The sequence below is a fragment of the Branchiostoma lanceolatum genome, chromosome 18 (assembly GCF_035083965.1).
Source record: "Branchiostoma lanceolatum isolate klBraLanc5 chromosome 18, klBraLanc5.hap2, whole genome shotgun sequence".
Lineage (NCBI taxonomy): Eukaryota > Metazoa > Chordata > Leptocardii > Amphioxiformes > Branchiostomatidae > Branchiostoma > Branchiostoma lanceolatum.
The window spans coordinates 12,352,384-12,372,946 of NC_089739.1; the positions used below are offsets into that span (position 1 = coordinate 12,352,384).

The following is a 20,563-nucleotide window of genomic DNA, read 5'->3' on the forward strand; positions in this document are numbered from 1 at the left end:
GGGTGTACAATGTACATTATTTCTGATCTGAAGTGTACTCATAGTAACTAAGATTTCTAGTTGGATTGACAACATATCTGATAAAATACTGCAAAAATATTTTTAAAAGAATGCACTGAAATTATAAACATGTATCTGTTTGTTTATCCCGAAATACATTGTACATACATGTAGTACATGTACCAAAATTGGAAATGAAATAGTTCGCCCATTTTTGTCTCTATACAATCATGTAGGAATGAGTAGAAATTTGAAGTAGAATTTGTGAAAGTACCAAAAATTATGAGAAATTTACCTTTTTAAGTTAACAATGCTTATGCACTCACAAAATATTTGTAATAATAACTGTAAGATTAGCTTGCCAATAAGTACTGCAAATACTTCTAACTTTGCAGTGACTTAATTCCGCGGAAGAGAGAAAATAAGAGTGTTTTTAGTTCGCAGTTGAAACAAGTTGGTAGACAGGCAGAAGACAGAACAAGCATTTTTAGAGGTTAGCTAACCGCAACCGCAGAAAACGGCAAACATTGTCAAATCCATTTACTGAGTATACATGTATTTGAATAAGTCGCATCCTTAGGAGAAAGAGTGTTACCCGTCCCCCATGCCCACAAGCTGTTATCGACGGATCATCACAGACACATCAAACACCCAGGTATAAATTGGGCTTCCACAGGAAACCTCCCGGAGCCCACCACAAATTGCGACTTAATTAAGTCCAAAGGGGCTTCATGTGTCTTTCAATCTAGGAGCTGGAAATTAAAGACTTGCTTCATCCATAAAGCGGTGGGGAATGCGGGTCTCAGAGGACACTGTGACCTCGATATTAAGTATAGTGGTTGTGCTTCTTGCTCTAAAAGCGGAGAGTGCCCATTAGTTTCTTAACGGTGTGCCCTACGATGTCCCCTACAGGACTTAGACCATTATTTTACTTTTACTCTGCAGTGATTTACATTGGAACCTGGGAAAAGCCAACGTTAGGATGAAAGTTGCTTGCAAATGTACTAAAATGTAACAGTTTCCAACAACATATTTATTATGTCACATGTGACAATAGTCAAAGGAGCAAGAATCAGAAAGGAATTTGTCAAAAACCATAATGGAAATCATAATTGACAATGATTGAATTGCCTGTTTATAATTATTTCCTGGCTACAACAAAAGATCTTACATGAGATAATTTTTCATGAGTTTCTTTGACTAGAAAAACACATTCACAAATTTGGGCCAATATGCAAGTTTGGGCTTATAAATTGTTGAATGTTTGACAGGGAAACCATTGAAAATTCCTACAATTTTGAGAGCTTAGGATTCAAAATTGGATGACTGCAAGTTATCATGCCAACAGTTTTTCTCTTAGAACTACTTTTCGCATTTTCTTGCCACCTTATAATCATTTTATATGTATAAAATTTAGAAATTTTTCCCCTTTCCAACTACATTTTGTACTGCAAAATGCAGAAATCTTTGTGGGGATTTAATTTCACAGTGGGGAGAAAATACAGTGTTTGCGGCGGTTTTAAGTTTGTTGAAACAATAGTTATGATACAGTGACAAATAATGGAAAGTTAACACTTTTCACAGTGGTTTAAGATAGCACAAAACCATCGCGAACAATTCTGCATTTTACAGTAACCACAACCCTTCAAGTCGATTCTCCCTGCCACCTCCCTTCCATACATACTGATCAGCCTGTACAGAATTGTTCCAACAGAACATATCATCTAAAGGGCAGAGGTGACCTTGCAAACCACATGCAAAACTCCTGGTCTGAGCTTCCATCCCCCAGTAGCATGACATTTGACCTTTCCGTGATAGCCTACATTCTGTTGTGTTCTTGACCAAATTCTGGTACAACGGAACCCTGGGAACAAGAGCTGATACCAGCAGGCTGTTGGGAAGGCTACACAAATTCATTTCCATGTTTCTTGGATGGATAACTTAACTTCTGACACCCCCTAACAAACACTAACACTTACATGTAGTCTATTACACTAACACTAAAATAGGACCTTACCCTAACACTACAGTAAATGCAGAAATGTTCGAGGGGATTTCATTTCGCTGTGGAGAGAAAATGGAGTGGTTTTAAGTTCATGTTTGAAACAATAGTACTATTAGTAGCGCTACAGTCACATAATGGTAACACTTTTTGCGGTGATTTTAAGTTTGCGGTAAAGAGTTCACCGCAAAAACTGCTAATATAAAACCACCACGAACATTTCTGCATTAATTTTACAGTGTCCCTAATATACAAAATGTATGGGTGCGGAAACTTAGGGGTTTACCAGGGTATATTCTTACAGGGAGGGGTTGCTAGCCCTTCCCCTTTAATGTGCTCGAGGAACCTCCTTGATCATGCATGGGACCCCCATTTTACGTCCCTTCCAAAAGACAGGTGCAGCCCCAACCAAGATGCCCTTCCCAGGATTGAGCTGTGGTCTCCCAGTTACCAACTAATTGGAACCAGGAGCTCAACTGTGAGGCTGCTACCAGTTGAGCTACAGGGACATCCCTTATTTTTGTGTAAGTCCAAGAACTAAACTAGCAAATCGGTGTGGCCGTACATAATGGTACATACCTTGGGCCTTGACATACATGTAAATGTGGCTTCCACATCCTATTAAAGGGCTCTCTGTGTGTTAATTGGGTTGACTTGACATCAATACATGCTGACTCTATTGATTGAAAGAGCACAGACTGTAGCAGGGGGCGGTGTTGACAACTGTAACTATCGAGTTTCTCAGCACTTGCAAAGGTGCTCTTGATTGGTACGGTAAAAACATTTATTTACTTTTGCTGTGTTTTCATTTCACAGAAAGAAACTTTTCGCTAAGTTTTAAGTTTGTGGTTGAAACAATTCTGTATGCTGTAGTAATACACTGGATTTTGCAGGGTCATGACTTAACAGTGGAGAGGCAACGGCAAAAACAATTGCAAAAGTTTCAAAATATACAGTAGCAGCAACGTTAACAGCAAAAGATCTATACTTAATATCAAGTCCTAGCAGAAAAGATTTCTAATCTGTAAATTCTTCGCAAAAATCTTGGGGATATGCCCAAAAGGTCCTTTAAACCAGATACATGTACATATATGAAAGTACAATTTACGCAGACACCCATAAAAATATGAATAAAATCAACATATAGTATACAGTATATAGAATGAAAAGTGCATTTCCTATATACATACTTAGAAAAATGCAAGCAATTCCAAGAATTTCTAATAGCAAAGGACTCAGATCACAATATGAACTTAACTCAATAACTTTGGTTCCATCAACGCAGTGAAAGATCAACCAGGCTTTAAGTTTGCTTTCAATTCTACTTCAAAGGCACGGAATTCTTGGCCCATTCTCAAGACAAATGCAGACTTTCTATTGAGGTCAGTCTTGAGTAATGCTGGGGCTTACAGCAACGTGTCCCTTGCAATGTTCCATTAGTGAGTTACAAGTGTGTATTTGAGAGGGAGACAGCGCGCTTGTGACGTCACGCAAGGGAACGATTTACGCCGCTTGTGTGAGGCTGCCAAATTGCTTGGTTCGCTATCTCTCTCCAACGTTATTTGTGAACTGTGCCCGAAACAATGAAGGAAAAGTTCAAAAGTATTCGCTAGCAAACAAATTGGCTGTTGAGTTTTTTATCTTAGAAAAGAAGGTCTAAAGGATAAGTTGGCTTGATCGAGTAACACAGCAAGAGGGTGGTTTAAAGATGTTTTCACAGAACTCGATGTTGGATTTTAGATCGAGTTTAATAATATCAAAGGCTGTATGAAACGAATGTAGAATACCTAGAGCTTGCCTGTTCTTTCATTTAGCTGATTCAGAACCTACTTTGCGAAACTTTTTGTTCTCGTACTCAAAAATCATTTGTTACATACATTGTAGACTCTGAAACCCTAAGAACATCACAACAACAACATGTACATGTATGTGTAACCATAACTTTTGTTGGACCTGATGGTTTTATCCAAGGGCCAAAATCTGTTGCCCTTGCATATGCCATACTAATAATAATCACTGTCAAAACTGTCCAAGAAGACCATTCAAGGGACCGATAAAATCTGGTCTAATAAATATTGTAGACAGGATTCTTAATGCTTGTGTCAATGGGAAATATAATGTATTTATCAAAGGTGGCCTTTATTTACATGTACATGTATGTGGTGATCACTTGCACAGTGAGGTTTGACAGTACTGAGGGTCTGTATGGGGCGTCCCGACAACCTTTAATGCTGAATTTAAAAAAAAAAACCTACCCTAAAATCCAGGAACACAATTTCGCAAAATTTGATCCCCCTCCTTGCCCTACTTAGAGTTACATGAATAAGACTCTTTCCTTATAAAATACGGGAAATAAAAATAGGCTGCCTACGTCTTACGGTAAAGAGCATATTTGTAGACGCTCTGCACTGTTGCTACTGCTACATTGTACATGATGAAGTGCTCCAAAGACATTTGTACACCCCAGGCCCGTACAAATCAACACTACAGAAATGATAACTCAGTGAAAAGCCCTTGACGTCAACCGCAAGTGTTCCCATAAGCCTCGTAATGGCATCAAAGTGTCTCGTGGTGCGTAAAATGGTGTCGTAATAGCTCCTCTTCTAGGCCAAGCGAACAATTCTGGGGCTCTATTACACTACTTCATCCCCTGTGTTGATATTCCACACTTTTGATGCTGTTATATGTGGACATGCATACATGTGTGCCCTACATATCAAGTGCACAGGGATTGAAATTCAAAGGGAAAAGGTATGCTGGTGCATGTATACAGTGGGGCTTTCGGGTTATGCATCAATGCCCCGCGGGTTTTTGCGTGTATCCCCGCGGGTTTTTGCGTGTACCCCCGCGGGTTTTTGCGTGTATCCCCGCGGGTTTTTGCGTGTACCCCCGCGGGGTTTTGCGTGTACCCCCGCGGGGTTTTGCGTGTACCCCCGCGGGGTTTTGCGTGTATCCCCGCGGGTTTTTGCGTGTATCCCCGCGGGGCAAAAATTGTGTCACGGAACCCGCAAGGCGGAAAACGTTGTGTGAGACCTTCAGGCCAGCGGCGCTTCCGAACTCACGGACGATCTGTTGAGCGCCGATGGAATCCCTCACGGCCATTTGTATTTTGTGTACATCGGTCACATTTCACGGCGACAATTTTTTGGGGCCGGTGGACACTTCATTACGGAGATTTCGGTACCGGTTTATAATGAGCTTGCGTGTCCGTACCGTAATAACTGATTAGAGCGTCCATTTCACAACAGTAACGTTGGATACGGCAAGGACATTTTATGGATACAGTGAGTGATTGATCGGAAGAAGCCAGTTTCCTTTTTTTTCCAAGCGGTGCGCATGAGGTTGTTGACCCCAAAAAAAGTTGGTTACGCAGCTTGCGTTGACATAGTGCGGCGGGACGATGGTGTTTACGTTCGCGGTTCTAAAAAAGAAAGACAAATAAGAGATTGGCAATAATCAGGTTTTGAGTCATACATGTTGAAGACTAATTGATTTTTTTCAGCGTAGATTTCGTTGCCGACCTCGGACACTTTTAATAGTTTTATCACTGCGTTTCGGGCTCCTGATCCCGGTCACAGACTGGGTGGGACTTTCATTGCTCTACGACGACCAGACTTGTTAGATTGGCATTTACTAAAGGTTTTGTCTGAGCGAAAATGGCATCATGGTCAAGGATATTGATCCGTTCTTGATTTTGACGCCGCAAAATCGTCATGCCAATTAGGAGATTCCAATGTAAACTTTCCCCCCTTATACGGATCAACGTAGGCTGGTAAGAGATCATATTATACTTTATAGCAGAAAAATATCAGATTTTACCGAGATCGATTTCTGTCTTGCACTTGCCGCCCAAGACGGTCATTTTATGCAGTACTGAACAACTCCCTTTAATCACCTGTAAAAACTCGCACGCCGACGAGACAGAGTCAAACACGCCCCTGTAGATCCCAGCCTGATATTTTCGAATTTTCACAAGCATCGATACGAGCATTGTAATTTTGTATCGGTTCTATTTAAAAACAGTTTTGACAGAAATAGAATACTAGTTGATCGACCAAAGTTGGATTTTCGAATCTCAAGGTTTTAGGCTTGCGCTTGCCTGTGTCCGCCGGCTGAAACTTCAGTAATTTGACACAGGGCGCCGGCGGGTCTTCGTACACACGTGCTGACTCATGATCAATAGCGAAGAGTGTGTGTAACATATCGATAAGTAATAAAGATAAGTAATAATAAAGAGTATCGATAAAACAGGAATGTTATTGTACCCTATGCCTAGTTGATTTAGAAAAGTAAACAACGACTCTCATCCACTGCGACAGTAGAGTCAGTCCCCCAGCCTGGCTGTTGCTATGGTTGTGATTGACAGTACACATGTCGGTCCTCTTTTATCGGGTCGGACGGATGTCTATAATCAAAGTCAATACATACGTGCAAAATGTCTCTATCGTGGGCTATGTGATAGTATAAGTAAGTTAGAAAAGTTCTGATCAAGGATTTTTGACTGCGAAATGAATACAAATGGCGGGAGCTACTGGAGTATATATTTATGGATAAGTTATTTACGTTGATGAAGGCTATACGCTATCAGGCCTTATGATTAATTAAGTTAATACGAATACAACAATATAGTGAATGAATAGACATCAGTAGCTACTTTTCTAAGCTATGATTCAGGTTTCCATCTGCCGGCTTCCGTGGAATTACACTGCTGGTCGTCGAGGATGCAGCTGGGCGACCAACAAGACCTACCTGTTTCCGTCGGAGCTCTTGGGCCGTCGAGGGTGCAGCTGGGCGACCAACAAGACCTACCTGTTTCCGTCGGAGCTCTTGGGCCGTCGAGAGTGCATCTGGGCGATCAACAAGACCTACCTGTTTCCGTCGGAGCTCTTGGGGGCCGTTCATGGTCATCGGATCGACTCAACCATTCCACAGGGAATACATTCGGCGTTTCGACGATTTTAGACGTCTTGATCACATCAAGTACAGATAGAAAGCAATGATTGCTGAAATATTTATCATCATTTCTTGATTTCAAAATGATGGTATGAAACAGACACAAAACACAAATGTTGTTTTCCTTTCAAAGTTCCGTTGCATATCTGTTCAAACTGTGTTGGCGCTTGTACTTAACGTAACTAACATTAAACTTCTACTATGTAAACTTTCTAACATGTTTGACAACTGTTATGGGTTGTTGAAGGATGTTTCCTCTTCACTTGTGCTTGGTTTGTTTGTCAACAACACAATGTCATGTACATTGTACACACTACGTCACAGCATATACAGGGGTGACGGAAGGTAAGTTTATACCAGGATCATCGATCATCATTGGGCAGCTACTGTTCCGGGAGTGGGACATTTTTGCGACTGGTGAGACAACAGCCAAGGCGCTGCTAGAGGTATGCTCCAAAATCTTTGGATCCTTCGGGTACTAGCTCGACCAAGTTTATAACATCCTTGGTTCAACATTTCAGTTGTAACTAATTGATCATTTTTGGTAAGTTACTACAGAAGTAACATTAGCTTTTAATCGTGATTAGTTTGGTTTGATAATTACGACAGACGGTAGGTTACTTAACGTATGTTAGTAATAATTCAAAGAACATGAACGTGTTAGTGAATAGCTGTTAGTTGGATGTTGAAATAGTTCCGTTTATAATAAACAGTCAAAGTCAAAAACCATGAAAAAAAGACAATTCCACACAAAATAACTGGTAAAATAGTTCGGCGATGGTCCAATTCGGCGAATAGTATCACACAGTTAAAAGCGTGCCTCCAAACTTCCGGGGAAATTTTATCTGAAAAAGAAAACAATAACTAAAAATTAAAGCATTTCAATATAGTACGGGATTCATACGACAATATTACCACATATACTAGTACTCAGATCGCGTGGATCATTTACACCCACACCCACACCAAGATAAATTTCGATTTCTCCGAAACTGTTTATAGAATATAATAGAACAAACAATGAAAAAATAAGTACATGTCAACACAGGGCGGAGAAGAAAAAAAAAAAACGTTCAGAATGCTATTACAATCAGCGCGGTCCGCTTCTTTGAAAACATGCCGTCAAAGAAACCGCGCCTCGCCGCCCATGTGTCAATCAAACTGAGCCGTGCACGAATCCACCTGGGGTCTGGACAAGACCAGTTCAAGTTACAAATTCGGGAGGTTCAATTTTTGCTACAAATTATTCCACTGGTATCTGAACAAGTTACATACTCAGTACACGCGTAAAAAGACCATCATATCTATCTATTTCCGACCGCAATGATGCAGATCTCATGTTTGCACTAGAAATCCTTAATTCGACAACATGACGCCAACATGACAAAGGAACATGCCCCATGCCATGGTGTTTGCGCGTCGTGCGTCAAACTTTAGGAACCTCCAAATTTGCATAAACAGGTCACGTTCCAGTTTTCAATGCGGAAGCGGGTTCCCACGATAGCGGTGCGGAGCTTCAAGCTCGAACACAGCCCGAAGGAAGATAACTGCAGGTCGACGCTTGTCAAATAGACATGCCTCTCGTGTGCCTTGTGTACCTGGTAGTGGGACCTCCAGGACTTTGCACGACTACAGGAGCCGTACGGGTCATTCCCTGACGATCATTCCGATAGCATTTTGTTCGGAGCTCGAATTTGTTATTGTTATGCTAAGATAGTTTATCTTTGCCGGAAGATTACCAGACAAACACAAATTATTCTATTTACAGTAGCGTCTACAATGATTAAACGTACACTATTCATTATGAGTACAAGTACATAATACCGCTACCACGGATGGCATCTTCTTTGGGTGGCCCTGACGCTAGCCGCGGCAGCGAGGCGTCCGCGTCGCATCATCGGACACGTCATGATTTGCGGTGTTAATACCTTTTTATGATATATAAAAAAATACATCTTGGTGGAATAACGCCACTAGTGTTTATTTGTTCTGTTATTTTTACCGTATGTGCTGCAGAGTCGGCTGTCAATCTGCTCTAGAGTCCGCTCGTGAAAATTGTTGCAAAATCTACCCGAAACAACGTGGTACAAAGCGGCGCTGGTGCGTTCTAGACTGAAGGTCTCACACTGCAGATCGGGCTGCGGGACAGACCGACGGCCCGCGGGGATACACGCAAAACCCCGCGGGTATACACGCAAAAACCCGCGGGGGTACACGCAAAACCCCGCGGGGATACACGCAAAACCCGCGGGGATACACGCAGAAACCCGCGGGGATACACGCAGAAACCCGCGGGGATACACGCAGAAACCCGCGGGGATACACGCGGGGTTTGATGCATAACCCGAAGACCCCACTGTACATGTAACCTAAACATTTTGGTACACAGAAAAAAATTTGGGTGAACAACGTAAAATAAATGAACCCAAGTTTTATCGCTTAAAATTCAGAATTCTTAACCTGTGATACAATATAGGTTTCATTATTTTCATTAATGACTAATCACACAAAGAATGGTAAATAACAATTAATGGATTCTTCATTTTTGTTCATTCACATCTTCTTCTTTGACTTAGGCATTCTTTGACATTTAGTCAAAATCCGTTTTCCAAAATATCTTTTTGCAACTTACGGCATATACTCGCTCATTTTGTAGCTGCTTTGCACGGTTTACAGTATGGAAGAAAACTTGTTTTTATTTTTGGAAATGGGCTAAAATTGAAGTGCGCGCACATGTCATCCATATAATCAAATCAACATGGCCTAAAGGCAGATTGATGTTTAAAGTCCAGCTGAAACGTTAGCAACAGTAAAAAATAGACGTAATGGTTTGACACCATTAAGACAGTCCATTGACATCTTTATGCATGTTCTACATTCTCCTTAATGGCTCAGGAAATGGATTCAGCATTTTTGATAGACTCCTAAGCCTTCTGGCAGTAAGTAAAGTAAGTATTACCCAGCTGCTCTAAGACTATAATCACTCTATACTATCAAAACGGGCTCTCAGATGTTACTGCGTGAGAAAATTTATGGTTATGGAAACGTTATGTTGATCCCAGGACGGTACTTACGAAATTTGCGTTAGCAGGTGCGACGGCGGTGGTTATGGCTGTATACGAGGATGCAGAATTTCTACTACTTAATATCTTTCTTTCATTTAGCTGAATCTACTTTTCATTTAACTTATTAATAAATTAACTGTAAGGCCACACCAATTTAATTTCTTGGTTAACAGATTTTTTTGGTAAGATCTTAGCATGAGGACATCATTAAAACAGAAGGCTGGTGTGAAAACTTGCACCTGACCCTGTTCACTCCCTGAAACTGTGTGCACCAAATTAAAAACTTTCCTGTGAGATCCTGTTTTCATGTTGATTTTCCAATGTAGCATTTTTTAAAAAATTCTGTTAACCAAGAAATAATATTGGTGTGGCCTAAGGCCATAATTTACTTATTATAATACTAAATATGCTTTTAACTTAGCAGCTGCGACCGCGGTGGTTATGGCTGTATGAGAGGATGCAGAATTCCTACTACTTGTCTTTCTTTCATTTAGCTGAATGTATATACTTATCATTTACTTAAATTTACTGTAAGGCCATAATTTACTTACAAAATTTGCGTTAGCTGCTGCGATGGCAGTACTAGTGGTTAAATGACTGTATGAGAGGATGCAGAACTTTTACTACTTGTCTTTTCTTTCATTTAGCTGAATCTACATTGTACTCTGCAAAACTTTTTTAGTCACTTAAATAATATATTTACTGTATAATGACTTAATTATTTACTTACGAAATTTGCGTTAGCAGCTGCGATGGCGGTGGTTATGACCCGGCACCAGTCCGTGACCTCCGTGACATCGTTGCAGTGAAGCACGGCCGACGTCACGCCATCTCCTCCCCACACTTCAAACGAGTTCGGTCTGAAACGTACGAAACGCAAACTCCAGATCAGTTTCAACAAGTTGTGGTGGCGAAGGAAGTCATTAGAAAGTACATGTAGTAGTTGCTTAAAGTGGATTTTACTTTCAAATTGAGAAAATTCTGATAAAAACAGTGTGTTTTATCCCCGATTATCTAGGCTATGCCAGTCCATCTCCTTGGTTGTCAGAAAATCAAACTCAGAAAAGATAGCAAGAAAACATCATAAAAGCAGAGTGCAGGAAGGAAAACTTGAATATGACTGTATATAAAATATAAAGTGTACCAAGATGTAAAGCTGGTCACCAGGCTTTAAGTTTGTTTTGAAATTCATTCGGTTTTCAGTTAGGATGCATTTTCTTTTTAGATTCAAGAACAAAAATATTCAAATTAGTGTATTACATGTACATTTATAGACAGTTGCATTATTCATCAACTAAAAAATAGTTAGGAGATCTGTTTTCTTTTTTAAACAAAGAACACCAATATGACGATAAACACAGACAAACTCTTCTGAAGGGTTGAAATTCCATTCCATTCAAAATACCAGCACATGTAAAACACCACTGCATGCAAAGAATGACCTTGGCTTTGAATCTACCAAGTTCAACATCCTTCAATTTGTGCACAAATTCATTTCCGCAACGTGAAGCCAATTCTTTGTACAAATTTCCCTGTGGTTTAGTTTCTATAAATAAGAGCCCTTGGGTCCTTCCTATATTGTAGAAAGATACAAAAATTTTGGCAAGTGTGCTAAGCAATATATACCCAAGGGTTCTTTTAATGGCTTTGACATGTATGAATTTTTGACATACAATTTGCTGAATTTTTAGACTGACTGCAACTTTGACACCCTTGGCATTGGCTGCAAAAGTTCGTTATCTGCTGACAGTTGATAAAAAAGCTGTTATTTCTACTCAAAGTCAAGTGGGATCAGTGTCTCAAAGTCAAGTTTATCAGATTCAAACCCTAACCATTCATGAGGAAGCCGCACACAAGGCGAAACTACGTGTAGTCTGGATGTGAGTTTGAATAAAATTCTAAATGGGAACTATGCGGCTACAGCGTCTTTTCTGAAGATGTGGCGTGGGTGTGTATGGTTGACTTTAGGTTGTCTGCTACTATTTGCATCAAGTTTATCAGTCTTTTGCATCCTGCCATCATTAAGTCAGACTTTTAGTCTGTTATACATGGCACGCATAGGGATACAGCTATGATCTATTGAAATGCAAATAGGGACACCGTCATGGTGGTCAGCACCAAGGACAGCCCTATGTTCTAATGCCCCTATGTTCTGAAACCCCTACAGTCTGATACCCCTATGCTAGGGATACAACTATGATCTATTGAATGGCAAATAGGGGCACCGTCATGGCAGTCAGCACCAAGGACAGCCCTATGTTCTAATGCCCCTATGTTCTGAAACCCCTACAGTCTGATACCCCTATGCTAGGGATACAACTATGATCTATTGAAATGCAAATAGGGACACCGTCATGGCAGTCAGCACCAAGGACAGCCCTATGTTCTAATGCCCCTATGTTCTGAAACCCCTACAGTCTGATATCCCTATGCTAGGGATACAACTATGATCTATTGAAATGCAAATAGGGGCACCGTCATGGCAGTCAGCACCAAGGACAGCCCTATGTTCTAATGCCCCTATGTTCTGAAACCCCTACAGTCTGATATCACTACTATCTATTGAAATGCAAATAGGGACACCGCCATGGCAGTCAGCACCAAGGACAGCCCTATGTTCTAATGCCCCTATGTTCTGAAACCCCTACAGTCTGATATCACTACTATCTATTGAAATGCAAATAGGGACACCGTCATGGCAGTCAGCACAAAGGACAGCACTATGTTCTGACACCCCTATGTTCTGAAACCCCTACAGTCTGATATCACTACTATCTATTGAAATGCAAATAGGGACACCGTCATGGCAGTCAGCACAAAGGACAGCCCTATGTTCTAATGCCCCTATGTTCTGAAACCCCTACAGTCTGATATCACTACTATCTATTGAAATGCAAATAGGGACACCGCCATGGCAGTCAGCACCAAGGACAGCCCTATGTTCTAATGCCCCTATGTTCTGAAACCCGTACAGTCTGATATCACTACTATCTATTGAAATGCAAATAGGGACACCGCCATGGCAGTCAGCACCAAGGACAGCCCTATGTTCTAATGCCCCTATGTTCTGAAACCCCTACAGTCTGATATCACTACTATCTATTGAAATGCAAATAGGGACACCGCCATGGCAGTCAGCACCAAGGACAGCCCTATGTTCTAATGCCCCTATGTTCTGAAACCCCTACAGTCTGATATCCCTATGCTAGGGATACAACTATGATCTATTGAAATGCAAATAGGGACACCGTCATGGCGGTCAGCACCAAGGACAGACCTATGTTCTGACACCCCTATGTTCTGAAACCCCTACAGTCTGATATCACTACTATCTATTGAAATGCAAATAGGGACACCGCCATGGCAGTCAGCACAAAGGACAGCCCTATGTTCTAATGCCCCTATGTTCTGAAACCCGTACAGTCTGATATCACTACTATCTATTGAAATGCAAATAGGGACACCGCCATGGCAGTCAGCACCAAGGACAGCCCTATGTTCTGACACTCCTATGTTCTGAAACCCCTAAAGTCTGATATCACTACTATCTATTGAAATGCAAATAGGGACACCGCCATGGCAGTCAGCACCAAGGACAGCTCTATGTTCTGACACCCCTATGTTCTGAAACCCCTACAGTCTGATATCACTACTATCTATTGAAATGCAAATAGGGACACCGCCATGGCAGTCAGCACAAAGGACAGCCCTATGTTCTAATGCCCCTATGTTCTGAAACCCGTACAGTCTGATATCACTACTATCTATTGAAATGCAAATAGGGACACCGTCATGGCGGTCAGCACCAAGGACAGACCTATGTTCTGACACTCCTATGTTCTGAAACCCCTAAAGTCTGATATCCTATGTTAGGGATACAGCTATGATCTATTGAGATGCAAATAGGGACACCGTCATGGCGGTCAGCAGCAAGGACAGACCTATGTTCTGACACCCCCATGTTCTGAAACCCCTACAGTCTGATACACCTATGCTAGGGATACAGCTATGATCTACTGAAATGCAAATAGGGACACCGTCATGGCGGTCAGCACCAAGGACAGCCCTATGTTCTGACATCCTATGGTCTGAAACCCCTAAAGTCTGATATCCCTATGCTAGGGACACAGCTATGATCTACTGAAATGCAAATAGGGACACCGTCATGGCGGTCAGCACCAAGGACAGACGTATGTTCTGACACCCCTATGGTCTGATACCTCTATGTTAGGGTTAGGGTCTAAGGGTTAGGGGGTGTTTGAACATCAGGGTATAATTACGAAAACACTGTATACATGTAACTAACATGCTACAGACCTGAGCTTGTCCGTGCCAGTCTGGTACTTGGTCAGCGCTGCCATGGCTAGGGGGATGGTCAGGATGTTAGTCCAGCGTTTCTCGTAACGACCTCCCGTCAGCGGCACTGTCGGACTCCTCGGAGGCGTCTGTAAATTGCAAAAAACTCTCATAAGGAAGCAACACAGAACAAGGCAATCAGATATGGCACACTTCACCCCTTAACCCATACTGCTTTCAACCCTTCATTCTTATATCTTAGCGTAGCGTGCGTAGTCCAGTGTTTTTGAAGTGACCCTGCTTCTGGACCAAGAAGCCGTGAGTTCAAATCCCGACCGTGTCGCTTACCGAACATGCACGCTACTGGGAAGGTTTGCAGTCCTTAAGCCGGCGTCACAATTCATGCGAGTGTCGGCTGACTTTGTAGATCGCCGGAAGCTCGCCGAATTTCAAAATCGCCCGAGCGTTGACCATATTTTCCAATGAAGATCTGGGGCGACGTCTGTCGAACACTAAAAACTTTAAATCCCCCATGAGATGGTATCATCTCTTGGACATGGACGAAGTCAGAATCGACTAACCTGGTAAAAGGACAATATTTGGATCAACTTTTATTTCTAAAATCACCCAAAGCCTGTGTGATCGACAGGACGTCGGCCGTACATCGGCCGAAAATGCACATTTGCAGCTCGCCAACACGTTGGCCAAGGGGAATTTCTTATTTATGCGTTAAGCCGTGGCTCACTGTTCCTTTGACTTGTCGAAGAGAGCTAGGGGAATTTCCCTGGTACAATGATCATGTAAAAACTGTTACAGCACTAGGCTATGCTAGGATGAGAGACTGTGTACAAAATTAGTCAATATTTTTTCATCCTCTAGACTTTAACTGATAAGAATTCAAAAACATGGCAGTTATTTGGCGAGGAAACAATGCGTATAGTAGATTGCTTATTGATTCTAATAGTGAGTTCAGGCTTGAAACCTCTGGGAAATTATTCCAAGTTGAGAAAACCATTTAGTTCATTGCAAACAATTCTTCAATGGTATTTCATTCCTAAATCATACTTTAGAATCTCCAGTTTATTTGAACACAGAATCCCCAAGGATATTCATTCAAGTTGGGAAGTTTCAGACTCTAAATTGAAGAAATGAATATTAACACTTTTGATTTACAGTTCTATTGATGCCATACTGTATCTTCAAAAACGTATTCTAGATTTGTCCAAAAAAACAATTCTTCAATAATATTTCATTCTTAAATCATGCGACTAGAATCTCCAGTTTATTTGAAAACAGAATCCCCAAGGCCATTTATTGAAGTTTGGGAGTTTTACACTCTAAATTGAAGAAATGAATAACACCTTTGATTTACTGTTCTAGTAATAACTTATTCTAGATTTGTCCAAAAAAAATCCTTCAACTGTATTTCATTCCTAAATCATACTTTAGAATCTCCAGTTTATTTGAACACAAAATCCTCAAGGCCATTCATTCAAGTTGAGAGGTTTTAGACTCTAAATCAAAGAGATGAATAACACTTTTGATTTATTGTTCTTGAGGAAATGTAATTTCCAAAACTCGCTCCAGATTTGTCAAAAAGTCTAAACAATATTTCCATTCCTACAGTATATCATACTGTAAAATTTAGACTGTAGTTATATACAGATTCTTCGAACACAGGATCCCAAAAGACTATTCAATCAACTTGGGAAGTTTTATCATCCAAATTGAAGAAATGAATTACACTTTCGAGTCACCAGTGAAAATTAATTTCCCAAATTCACTTGAGATTTGTCCAAAAAAATTGGAATAGTAGTGATAATAATAATGATAATAATGGTTTATTGGTCAGAAATTACCCGTGCAATGGCAGCCAGTGCTGAATTGCTGCAGGGTTTACAATCATATAATACAGAACAGATACATATTTGTTCCACACTTGCACTTTGTGGAACTGTTGTAAGGGTCTGGGTGGCTGCCATTCGGCGCCAGCAGTTGACCTAAATACAACCTTCCCCAACCCAAGTCAGGTACCCATTTACACCTGGGTGGAGTGAGTCAAGTCGTGTAAAGTGCCTCTCCCAAGGGCACAACATCGGGGCATATCGGGGTTTCGAACCCGGGACCTCTCGGTTCTGGGCAAAACACCTTACCGATTGCGCCACACAATGCTACAAATGTATTTATGGAATTAGAAAATAATATTACATCATCAATCGAAAAAATCAATGACTGGAAATCGGCCAAATAGGCTTTTGACTTGGTCAATGATTTCCCATGTTGGTACTAAGTCTATTTATATAACAGCTTTCAGAATTCTTATAATCAAAATGTAGATTTAGGAAATCAATGTTTAACTCAGAATGATAATCTGAAGGAGTTCAAGTTCACTCTATTACTTAGGAAATTAATAAATTTTTTCTGGTGATGAAATACAACTAACTTTATAATAGAAGTTTATTGCAAGTTCATGCCCGTGGGCTAATTGCAAATACATGGTAAAAACATACATGCGTCAGTAAACTGTGTCTGACTTTGTTTTAACAATAGGCTACTGGTACTAAATACAATTGTTGGCTATATCTAAACTAGCTGGGTTTGACTTCTTTTTCGGAAGCAGTGGAAGACCAAAAGTCCCACTTTTTCTAGGATTTGTGGGTTCTGTGATTTCAAGAGAAAGGTAGCTTTTTGTTCATCCGTGAGTGTGTAAAAGTAGGGGCACTTCGTGGTAACTTGTTTAAATAATTCGGTTCTTTCGTCACTGTTAAATAGACACTTGGAAATAAAATGTGTTTCGTCTTCCACCGCCTTGGACGTACAGTATTTACAAATTCTTTGGCACACTGGTAAACTCTTATATCGTCCTCTCTCTACTTCTAGGGAGTGAGCACTAATTCTTAATTTGCTGATGGCCGAGCGCGACTCAAAATCAGCAAGTTCTAGGTACCTCTCTCTAGTGTATACAGATTTACAAGTTTTATAAAATCTCAGTTTACCTGTATCGGCACTTAAATTATGAAGGAATGTCTGGATATACATATCAGAAATTCTGTTCCTTATCAGGGTACATACATATGATTATATGATTCATTCAGTTGACACTCAAAGATGTTGCTTAGGCCACACCAATTTAATTTCTTGGTTAACAGATCTTTTTTTAATTAAATTTTTGCACAAAGACATTATTAAAACAGAAGGCTGGGGTGAAAACTTGCACCTGACCCTGTTCACTCCCTGAAACTGTGTGCACCAAAGTACAAACTTTCCTCTGAGATTCTGTTTTCCTGTTGATTTTCCAATCTAGCATTTTTTTTTTAAATTCTGTTAGGCCACACCAATTTAATTTCTTGGTTAACGCCTTTTTTTTTTACATTTTTAGCAACAAAAACAAATCATGAAAACAGAAGGCTGGGGTGAAAACTTGCACCTGATCCTGTTGTTCACTTCCTGAAATTGTGTGCACCAAAGTACAAACTTTCCTCTGAGATTCTGTTTTCATGGTGATTTTCCAATCTAGCAACAAAGGTTATAAAAATACAACCTCCCTGCCGAGCCCTTCTGGCAAAAGTAATAAACCATTCCCAGTAAGTGTAAGTGAGTGGGAACAAACTTGAGCACACAACAAAGCAAACAAAGAAACCAATAACAATACCTCCATTCTCACGGAGGTAATGAAAATACAACCTCCCTGCCGAGCCCTGCTGGCAAAAGTAATAAACCATTCCCAGTAAGTGTAAGTGAGTGGGAACAAACTTGAGCACACAACAAAGCAAACAAACAAACCAATAACAATACCTCCATTCTCACGGAGGTAATGAAAATACAACCTCCCTGCCGAGCCCTGCTGGCAAATGTTATAAACCGTTCCCAGTAAGTGTCAGTGGGAACAAACTTGAACACACACCAAGACAAACAAACAAACAGACCAAAAACAATACCTCCGTTTTCATGGAGGTAATGAAAATACAACCGTCCTGCCGAGCCCTTCTGGCAAAAGTAATAAACCAATTCCGCGAGTCGCGACATTGAGATCAATATCTTCTGCAGTACCGGTAAACCATTAGACAGTATGTGACAAAGCCATAATCTGCTGACAGTATTGCACTCAAGCAAATATTGGAAAACCATACTAACGTTTGCCCTTCCACCTCTTAGGCCAGACAGGGTTTAAGCTTAACGGGATTTAAATTATGACAAGACTTCATGTACGTTTACATTTTGCACAAGGCCAAGCAGGGTTAAAGCTTAATGGGATAACTGGTGACAAGACCTACATGTATGTGTTATGTCACTTATGTGTATCATTTTTTTACAGTAACACTCATACTGGGTGGGATTTGAACACCATCATTCTGTAGAAAGTTGGTCAAGAATATGTGTAAGGGCTATGTGAGATTGTAGTATTGCTGTATATTTAGGTACTAGAACAGTCACAACTACAGCCTATGAAGACCACTACAGGGGTAGGAGAAAATTTAGTCTATGTGGACAGGTGGTCACTATAGTCTAGTGATAGACTTTAGTATACATTTTGTAGACAGGATTTTTAATGCTTTTGTCAATGGGAAAAATGAGAACAATCTACACTCTCACAGGATTAATACATGTACAGCCCAACCTGCCAAATAAGATCACTCGGGGAACTGATAAAATCTGGTCTATGTGGACAGGTGGTCTTAATGCTTGTGTCAATACGTCAACAGTGCTTCTTAATGCTTGTGCCAACAGAAAAATTATCTATAAGGGACCACCAAAAAGTGGTCACATTTGCCAGGTGGTCTTTATGTAGAGGTGGTCAATAGTACAGGTTTGACTGTACTAATAGACACAACTTTAATGTCGACTTTGCCCAGTACCACTACATACAGTGTGTATATCTGTGTGTTCGCCCCTTTTACCAAATGTCTCTGAATATCAATCTCTGTGCCTCAAGGCCTTTGAGATACATTGCCTCATTTTCTGGCGAGGCCAAGTAGAAAACAGGTACAAGATGAAACAAGGTAGAAAATTGAACCTATTTTCCAGGATATAATTGAACATGGAACTTGGACCTAAGGCTTATCTCTAGTAACTGGCTTGAAGACAACTCATTTCACACTTGAGATTTCCTACATTTGTTAGACATTGAGATGTTCTCCTCATTTTCATGGACTTATACATTTCACATGTGAAGTTATTTTGAACAATAAGAGACCTGATTATATTAAAGATATCTAATATTAAACAGCATTACTGTAATTCACTTTTATCTTGTTCATGGTAGCAAAATTTCAAGGTGTAAGGAAAATGGACATGTTCACTGAACTTTTAACTTCATGGTGGCAATTGCAAGTGATTTCCAGAATGGATGTGTGAAGGAATCATAAATAATAACAACAGTTTTTTTTCACGGTGATGATAAGTTCACGGTTCATGCAGAGGTGACCGTGAAAACAGTGAACATAAAGTTACATTGAAAGAAACAAGAATTACAGTATTGTGAATTTCTCAATAGAATAGATTTGTTTTCTCGCCAGTCTGCGGGACCCAATTTTGACCCAGACCAAGCCAACCTTCCCATCCTGCCAGTCTCCCATTACACCATCTTCCCCCTCACATCCTGCAACTCTACACTACTCAAATAACTACGGTCCCACACCAAGACAAACAAACAGACCAAAAACAATACCTCCTTTTTCACGGAGGTAAAAAAACTACAGACTCAAAGGATTGAGAGAGACTTGTTTCTACAATGTATATTGACATGGCCTTGGTAAGATAATCTAGACTAGAGGGTATAAAGGGAGGATCTTCTTGTTGTAGCCTAAAATAGACTGAAGGATTCGAAGCGCTGAGTCTCAGCTATCCTCTAAGGAATAGCCATGACAGTCCAATTGCTCTTTATATGCTATATCAATGAAGGTTAGACATCCAGGTATATACTAATAAGATACCCCAAGGTAATGGTTTCTCAAGCGACTGGATAGATTTTATAGATGTTTCAGGTACCATCCACTACTTTTCGTCAGTGACAGCCCCTGACAAAAGGTAGTAGATGTTACCTAAAATGTCTCAATGTTTAAAAAAATGTCCAGTTGCTTGAGTAACTGTTACCTAATGCGTATCTTTACATTCTAGTTTGTAAATGACTCTTAAACTATGGTAGAGTGAAACTCTCATAGAGTTTAGAAATCCCAGTTTGACAAATTTGAAATTCATTCAAAGTGACTGCGCTGATCAACCATCTACTGTATTGTGACAAATTACT

General features: G+C 40.4%; 1 protein-coding gene across 2 annotated transcripts in view; it reads right to left on the bottom strand.

Annotated features, from left to right (window-relative positions):
- The window catches only part of LOC136424166 (gamma-2-syntrophin-like), a 101,618-nt gene that overhangs the window by 15,110 nt on the left and 65,945 nt on the right, over positions 1-20,563 (bottom strand). For both annotated transcript variants that reach the window (XM_066412670.1, XM_066412669.1), the window contains exons 10-11: positions 14,338-14,465; positions 10,751-10,880 (exon numbers count right to left, since the gene is read on the bottom strand). In XM_066412670.1, the coding sequence (XP_066268767.1) occupies positions 10,751-10,880; positions 14,338-14,465 (258 nt within the window). The remainder of the gene's footprint in view (positions 1-10,750; positions 10,881-14,337; positions 14,466-20,563) is intronic.